We start from the raw sequence: 8,645 nt of genomic DNA on the forward strand, positions 1-8,645 counted from the left end.
GCACACACACAAAAAAGAAACATTTCATAAACAACAATCGCGAATATTACAAAACTGTCAATGCCTAGCACAGATAAAACTTAGCGAAAGGCAGGCGTAATAAATTTACGAAGCAATAGGAATAATCTGTTATTAACTGTATGCGCTATAAAAATAAAAAAAATACAGAAGAAAAAATATGTTCGCTTGATATAACAAGCCGGCGCCTTGGTCAGTATAGCTACAGGCAGTTAGTCGGACGGGTAGCCGTCGTGCGGGTCTTGGACAGTGACAAGGTGACCGATCCTGATGACCTTCGACGGGTGTTAATCGGGTGCTTGGCCGGCTTGACGGCGGATGACAGCGACGCCAGGATCGCTTCCTTCCGTTCTTTCTCACTGCCACAGCCAGACTTCTCCGTTTTCCTGGCAATGATCTCGGGCAGCCACTGGATGGAAACGGCGCTCAACAAAGCCAAGGCGGCCACGACCACACCGAGAGGCACGTCGGCTTCGTTGGGACCACCCCAGAGCACCACAATCACGGAAGCCGTGATGACTCCCATGCGACCGAACGCGTAGGAGATCGTGAGGCCTATGCTCCGTACGGTCGTGGGGAAGACCTCCGCAGTGTAGCCGTAGTTGACGCTTAGCGCTGCAGACGCCAGGCTCTCGACGACGAGAGCGACCGCGGAGGAAACCGGAGCCGCCATCGTCGCGGACGCGGCGGCGTGAACGATGGCGGAGGCGCACAGAAAGGCGAGCAGTATCGAGAGCGTCTCGCGCTGTCCGTGGTCGCTGATATACCAACAGACGCTCGCGTAGAGCAACGCCTGGACGACCATGTGGATTGTGCGCCATATGTGCCCGGTATCGGTGTTCTGAAGGACGAGACCGTAGTAGGCGAGGTTTACGCTAACCAGGACAGCAGGACAGACATGACGCCCCAGCGGAAGAGCGCTTCATGCATGAACGTGTCGCTGCCGCCGACGGTCATGGCGTATTGGCTGCCGGCGTCGCGCTTCTGCATGTGAGCGACGAGCGCCCGGAAGGCGTCCCGCGTCTTGTGCGCACTCACGCCGTTGCTAGTCGCTGCTGCCACGGCGGCTGCCTCCGCGGCACGTGGACTTCCCGTGGAGAGAAGCCAGGTGGGGGACTCGTCGAGAAGGAAGCACCAGAAAACGAGCATGAACGTGGGCAGCAGCAGTACCAAGTGGGCCATGACCCAGTGGGGCTCCTGAATAGGACAGCACGTGCAAAGCCGGCGGCACCAGCGTCGTGCCTAGTGCTGTGTCCAGGACGCCGTACGTTGCCCGGTTCTGGTTGCCAGTCACCTCGTAGATGAGAATGAACATGAGCACCTGAACCGAGCAGCTGGCCGCGGAGACAAAGAACCGGGTCACCAGGAACATGAGGAACGTCTGCGCAACGCTGCAGGCCACGCTGCTGGCCAGGAGGCAAAGCACGCTGCCCATGATGGCCAGCTGGCGCCCGATCCTGTCGGACACGAACCCGGCGGCCGGCACGAGCAATGTGGCTCCCAACATGTTGGCAACCGTGGTGAACTTGTAGAGCCAGCGTTTGTTGCAGACGAGGTCCCACCGGCTCACGATGCTGTCGCTGACGTCTTGGGTGTCGTAATCCCAATGGTAGCACGGAATCACGGTGCGTAGCTCCCCGGCGTCGTCCGGCTGGGAGAATAAGAAATATATCTTGACGCTTGCAGATTTATCTTTCGGTTTGTAAAGCTGTTAGAGCGTTTTATTGGAAGTCTTTGCATGTCGATAAGTTAGCTAGCTAGGGCGCGGCCGAAAAATAAAGGGCAAGTAGCCAATGTTCCTGAAAGTGTAAACAGACCCGCTCTGCTGGAGGAATGGTTCTTCATTCGAAACGGGTGACTCAATTAGTGTGGAAAAAAAAGTTATTGCTTGCCAATAAGCTAGGCCGTAGGTTTATGAAAAGCGTGAGATTTACCTAATTGTTACAAGACCTAAAAGTTATGCTAAACAGGCCAGAGTTTATACGAAGGCTAAAGATATATAGACCAGTGATATCAGTAGCTATTAATCTTTATTGTGTAGTGTAATCTTTATTGAAATATAGTAATTTTGGCGTCCTTTTTACGTAATTTCTTACGGCCTCCTTATTTTGTTTCGTAACATCCAAATCTCTCGAGCAAATCTTAGGGGCCCCTTATTGTCGATCATTGCTGTCCAAGAAACAAAGCATGGGCGAAATCGGAAAACACTATTAGCGCCTGATAATGCAGGGAGCAACTAAGTGCGTATATGCACTCGGAGCAGGGTCATTCTCCGCCAAATGTCGCAGTCATTTTGACAACGATCTCACATGTATTCGAAAAAAAACCTTGCTCATTCATTGCATTGAAAACAGTGAATAGGTAAATATTTCGGGAGCCTTCCGAATCTCGCAAAATATCGTCTGAGTGATTTTTGTGAGAAAATTTATTCTGAAAGAATCGTTTCTTATTTCAATACCAAATCTGGTTTGCATATAAGCAAAGACCCTTCTGTAAGGTGTTTGAAGCTAAATGATATTGCTGCACTTTTTCAGGCAAATATGCTCTAGAAAGTTAGCCCAAATGTTTATGCATTTTTACTTTTCTATATTGAGAATGTAGGAATATCTGAGTAATCAAAACTTTTCTACGGAAGGCATACTACGCGTTAAAGACATGTTTAGACCACTGAAGCTTGTAAATCCATACGGAAAAAATCTCAAATTTCAGAAAAGCTTCAGTTTTTAGGCCAGATTGAGCCGCCATTTACATGACATGGTGCACCAGTTAAAAATCAGCTTGATAACTCTATAGAAATCAAATACAAAGTTTATATATAGCAAGTTGTATCAGTACATTTTTGTTTTAAGGCAAGAAATAATTTTTCAAGTTCCCCATTAACGGAAATGGGGAACTTCAATGTGAAAGGTGCCGAATGAACAAATGGGAATGCGGACTTTCATGGTCAATGCGGACTTCATAATTATCTTCTTACTCAAAGCAAAAATGTAATCATGTCATATAACAAGAAGTATTAACAGTCACGGACACGACACGGATGCCCAAACTGCAGAGACTGAAACTCGCGCTGAAACCAACCGTGAGCGCCTCTCATAGATCTACAGACAGGTTGTTGTTGGCGTAGGCTTTCCATCGCTCTGGGGTCTTCTCGCAGCCGCCGTAGCCTTTTCAGTTCTCTAGTGCTCGGCTAACTGTTGCCTTCTTCCTTCTTAGTAGACCAGTGGTGAGTAGTGGGATTTACCCAATTTCTGCGGCACACGCCTGGCACACAGGATAGGCACACAAGATAGGCCGCACAAATTACGGCTTCCTTAAATGCTTCGATGCTCAAAACGGTATAGCCATGTCATGCCTTACGTCTTCCCTCACCAAGTCGTGTGAGCACAAAATGAGTTCCAGCTTTAACGCACAGCTTACGCGTCTTTTAGATGTAGGTTATCCTCCCGTTGCAGTGGCCACTGTCGCTGGATGTTGAAAGAAGTCCGTTTTGTTAAGTCCGAGCATAGTTGCAGAAAGCGATAGAAAAAAAAATGCCCCCACCTCCCCGAAGGGAATCGTGAGGAAATGCGAATGCATTTCTTGCGCCGAGATTACACAGCCTAGTAATTTTAATGGCGTAAATTAACGACGAGACGAGGATTTGTACCGTAACCATTTATTTACACATTCATCAGCACCTGTTTGTGTTGTCATTGTACCTGACGGCCATAATCTCAGCCTTGTGGTCGCCGTTGGCGTTTCACAGCGGCGTCTCGAGCACACATTTCCGGATGTTCTTGAGAGGCGCCCAGCCAGCGAACGGTCGAGAGTGAGGGGCGAGCGGACGGGAGAGTGGGGCGCAGGGAGGAGAGAGAGCGAACGGCGAGAGAAGGAGTGGCGAAGTACTGCACCTACCCTCTCCTGCACTCTCTCGCACCACATGCTCCGGTTGCTAGGGGCGAGGATAACCGCGCGCGCCCGCAGCTGTCGCTATGAGAGAGGGAGTGAGAGCGGAGAGATAACACCTGCCGGCGCGCGGACAACACCGGATGCCTTACATAGCCCGTCTAAGAAATGCATTCGCATTAAAAAAAAGAAAAGAAAACGTGTCCTGGATGTTCCTTACATTCATTGCGTATCTCACAGGCTAAAGAAAGAGGAACGCAGATACGGCTTTGATGTTGTTTTCCCGGTTGCCAATAAGCTAGGTAAAATTTGTGCCGCTGTGCAGAGAATCAGCGAGTATTAGACAAGAAGCGGACTGTCATCTGTTTCGTAAAACACACCAACAAATTCACTCATTGCCGTACAGGTGTGGTGTATAAGGTTCCTTTTTTTGCTGCGGCCGCTTCTACGTAGGACAGGCGGGCCGCGGGTGTTGACCAGATTATTGTAACGTAAGAGATCGTAACCGGAGGCTCACCTTCTAATCTATGTTTACACTGTCGAGAGTGTAAGTGCACGCCATAATTCGATGAATGTTATGAGCGCTGTTTTGAACGGGTACATACATGAAAAAATGCGTACAATTATTGAAGCATGGCATATCGACATTAGTGGCAGTGCATGCGTGAGTCAACCGTCGATTAAATTGCCTAAGGAAGAAATCAAATGCATGAACAGTTATCTTTGCATGAACAGTTATCCCCACGCGTGCCGGATTGATAGGTTCGCCGGGCATGCGCAGATAATTTTTCGTGCCTTCTTTCTTTTCCGCCGTTGAGCACCTTTGCAGTTGTTAGTCGGCGTTTGTGGTGTCTTGACTTCTCTCTTGTGTCCGTGTTTGCACGCCCAGTCTTTTAGAATGAATAGTTACCAACAAGCTCAGCTCTCTGTTATTCCAAACATAGAATATTTTGGCCAAATTTCTGGAGGCGTATATATTGCAGAAAAATTGCACTAATAACCTTGAGATTCGAACACCTTACACATATGCCCTCGCCCAATATAGCAACCATAAGTTTGGTATCGAAACGAGGAACGATACTTTCAGAATAAATTTTCTGACAAACGACACTCACACGACATTCCGCGAAAATCGGAAGCCTTCCAGATGACCAAGAAAATTTCTTCCTGGAATATTCTAGCAGTTCCATATTTTCCATGCAATAAAAACAGTACGATCTTTTCGAATACATTTGAGATGGTCGCCAGAATGGCTGGTAAATTTGGCGTCCAGCAATGTTTAAACTGCGACGAAGAGGACGGGACGAAAACAGGAACACATACGCACACACAAGCGCAGTGCGCGCTCGTGTGTGCATATGTGTTCCTGTTTTATTCCCGTCTTTCTCGCGCAGTTTAAAACTTTGCTAAATTCATGAATCAACTAGCCCAACAACATACCTTGCTTCCGTAAATTTGGCGCATAATGACCCAGTAGCACGTTGCTTGCGAGCTCAAGTGTGGTCAAAGCGAAAATTGCTTGAACTGTTCCACGACAAAGCGGTTTGTTTCCAACTGCCCTACTGTAAATTTATCCATCATCTATTACAATAATCGACATTAATGATAGTGGATATTGTAGTGTATACCATGGAGGTATAGTGGGTGACGTGTCCCCCCTTCCCACTCTCATAGCAAGCGGGAAACCTTTGTCTCTGCGTCCAGTTGTCTGCCCTGTAACGAGACTGAAGGGGGGATAATAGCCACCTTAACAGACGACTTCAGCAGGTGTCTCCTGCGGCCCAGAGAAGAGGTTTATCATGTGCAGTTGTTGCTGAGAACTGCTACTCTCTTTCGATCCTCGTTAAGGGTAGTCAACTGCACGCAAACGCATACGTTTTCCATTTTCTCAGCGGTGTGGGGAGGCTGGCTTAAGCTGGAATAATTGTGAATTTATTGACGCATGCAACAGCAGACAATTCACTTCCGCTATGTGCACTGCAATATCTAACGTTAAGAGAGAAAACATGACGTCTTAATTGTGCATTATGGTAATGGATGATCGAGAAATATTCAGTAGGGCCAAGGTGTACTCGCAGGTATACAACGTACCCGTGAGCTCATGGGCACTCCTGAGCGCATCACATTGAACCAAATGCTATCAATAAGTGACACGTGCAAGAAGTTTGGCAGCATGCCACAATCGTTGTAATACTTGAAGGAGAAAGTCTGCTGCAAACTTGGTAATGCATTACGTTATACATTCGGTGGCCAAATTTCCTGCAAGACAATGAGCCAGCGTATAAGAGAGAGACATTAAATTACCTTGACGTTCAACACGCAAGATCACAAACTAGCCGAGATGCAAACCATTCTAATGTCGTCAATCGACTCCCTGAAGCTTTCTGCATCTGACGTGGCGTTCGACTGCTTCCGGGATCAGCCTTCATTTGAGCAAGCGACGATGTCACAATATGGCGTCTTCACGTGACGGCATGTCATGACGTCATTATGACGTCACAACACGCCGTCATGATGATGGCACGTAGTAACGTCAAAACATGAGGTAGTTAGGGGCATAAGTAACGTGGGTATTCGTGCCACTTCTTTCGGCTGCCGTGTTTCGTTGAAGGGGCTGCGCACCGAGGTAATTTAAGGACCTTGCCTTACTTGAACGAAATCGAGGAGCCCAATTTAACTGCAACAGCAATTTCCAGGGGTGAGTCTAGAATGGCTAAGGCTGAATAAAAAGGAAAAATACCTGTTATAACACGTCATTACCCATGAACCGCGTCTAAGGAAAGAGTTTAAAAGGCCATGCTGTTACCTGTATTTGGTGAAGTGATAGCCAATACTTCAAGCGCTAGCAGTTACATATCTCTATTGCAGCTTTCCTATCTAAATCTAGAAGCGCCCATTTGGACACCTGGCAGCAAAGCAAGAGTCCTCACCGTCGGCATGGCCGGGTGGTAGACGGTGCATTGGCTGAGGCTGCCGTCGGCTTCGATTGGTATGGCCACGTTCCTCCAGGCCTCTCTGGACACGTGGCTCAGATCGTCCGGCGGTCGGCACCAGTGGTCCACGTCGCGGCCGATCAGGAAGTTGGCGAACGCGTGCAGCAGCAGCACCACCACGGACAACATGCCGGTGAAGAGCAGGCGCCGCTGGAAGTTGCCGTGGCCCAGGATGGCGTAGACGTTCTCTTGGATGAACATGCGGGTATCGCTTACGAGGACGAGCGATGGAGCCGAGCTCACCGGGTGCGTCGCCGCGCCCGTCTCCCGATGCCTCCGCGTCGTCCTTCGCCGACCGTATCGGCTCCTCTAGCGGCATGGCGGCAAGCCTACAGCCGTGGGCAGCAATCCAGTGGTTGAAATGTCCCGTATCTCTCAGTTTACGGATGGCTTGATTGCTCAAAGTTCTGCACGTCGCGTGTCGGTGGCTTCGAGCTCTTCTTCTGCGCGTGGAAGCTCAGCGCGTGAAGAGGAAGACGACGACTAGTCACCATCCCATCATCATCATCATCATCATACTCATAAACGAGTATTCCTTGTTTGCTTGTTCCTCAAATAATGGCGGATAGTGGCAAGGAACGAATGTTTGTTTGCTTATTAATCAGCAACCAGGCCAAGCCACCCAGGGAATCGGCCATTAATATAGCGGTACCTTGTTTTGTAGTATAAAAAGCTTCATAAAATATATAGGTTTAGAAATAGCTTAGGATATATCACATTATTGATAAAAATAAAGAGCAAAAAAAAGAAAACTTGGAGGATGCTTGAGCTTCGCCTTCAAGAGTAGAACGCGGTAACGTAATCGGGCCCCGTGCGCATCGCCTTCTCAATTGCTAGCCTGCCTTCGGTTCTCGGTGCCTGCCTTAATCCTGCCGTAATGAAACGAACGACTTTTCGCGTAATATTCGCCGCTTCAAACTATCCCAGAATGCCTTGAGCAAGGACAGTTGTTAAGTGCCCACTATGCCATAATTCTTCCTTTTGGGAATCAGCGACCGTAAGGCAGCACGCGAATCTAGGGATCTGAGCCCTTTGTTGATGCTTTTTCTGATGATACTGATTCATTAAGTCTGAGCGCTTTGTAATGGGTGGGATTTTAAAGCACCCACTCATTGCGCAATTCGCATTATTCGCAATTTATTTGCATCTTCCTCAATTTTTCCGTCACGGACAAGATGATAATTTTTCGCTCACAACCAATGACGCCGACACCGACACCAACGCCGATACAGTCACCGACGCCCACACTGGAATTTCTGCGAAGTGAGCTCTTCACCGCTATCGCGTTAATATACAATTATTTTTCAATATAGGCCTACAATAGTTTTTCTTTGCCATCTGGTCGTCTGCGTTTTTCGGACGTCATTTCTGTGGCGGAAATACGTCACTGAAGTCTCGGTGGACCCCGGCATACAAAAACTTTCGTGTTAGAAAGTCACAGTTTCGCCGCGAGGGCGAAGCAATGAATGCGATAGCAACAAACTGGAATGTCACGCGAAGAACGGCAAGCAGCTTGAAACTTGCGGCGCGCTGCACAAGCACAAAAGGCGCATGAAAGGAAGACACACAGAACGAGCGCTAACTAACAACCGTCACAGCTGTTACTTTCTTGGGTTTGAGCAGCGAGCTCCTTCCGCAAACGCTGCCGCTGCATCATGCGAAGTGACGTTCCTACCCTCCGTAACTTCAATGCAAGCTTTCCGGTAGAAGAGCACACGCGGGCCACTACACAGGTGTTAGCGGAGCGCG

The 8,645-nt window shown here is 48.5% G+C and overlaps 1 protein-coding gene across 1 annotated transcript; it reads right to left on the reverse strand.

Moving 5' to 3' along the window:
* Window positions 1–220: 220 nt before the first annotated feature.
* On the reverse strand, window positions 221–7,133 carry LOC119391359 (solute carrier family 22 member 7). Its single transcript, XM_037659042.2, has 3 exons — window positions 6,834–7,133; window positions 1,065–1,669; window positions 221–893 (listed from the first exon to the last, which is right to left on the reverse strand). Exons 1-3 carry the CDS (start codon window positions 7,095–7,097, stop codon window positions 221–223), a joined length of 1,542 nt encoding a protein of 513 aa, XP_037514970.1. The 5' UTR covers window positions 7,098–7,133.
* Between the last annotated feature and the right edge of the window lie 1,512 nt (window positions 7,134–8,645).

The sequence above is a fragment of the Rhipicephalus sanguineus genome, chromosome 4 (genome assembly GCF_013339695.2).
Source record: "Rhipicephalus sanguineus isolate Rsan-2018 chromosome 4, BIME_Rsan_1.4, whole genome shotgun sequence".
In the NCBI taxonomy this organism is placed as follows: domain Eukaryota; kingdom Metazoa; phylum Arthropoda; class Arachnida; order Ixodida; family Ixodidae; genus Rhipicephalus; species Rhipicephalus sanguineus.

Bases quoted from the DNA above. Each gene is read 5' to 3' on its own strand.
- LOC119391359 (XM_037659042.2), bottom strand. From the start codon at position 7,097: ATGTTCATCCAAGAGAACGTCTACGCCATCCTGGGCCACGGCAACTTC. The intron at 1,670-6,833 runs GTGAGGACTCTT...TTATTCTCCCAG, and splicing joins ACCACCCGGCCATGCCGACG to CCGGACGACGCCGGGGAGCT. The intron at 894-1,064 runs GCAACGGCGTGA...TGTCCTGGTTAG, and splicing joins CGCCGTGGCAGCAGCGACTA to CGTAAACCTCGCCTACTACG.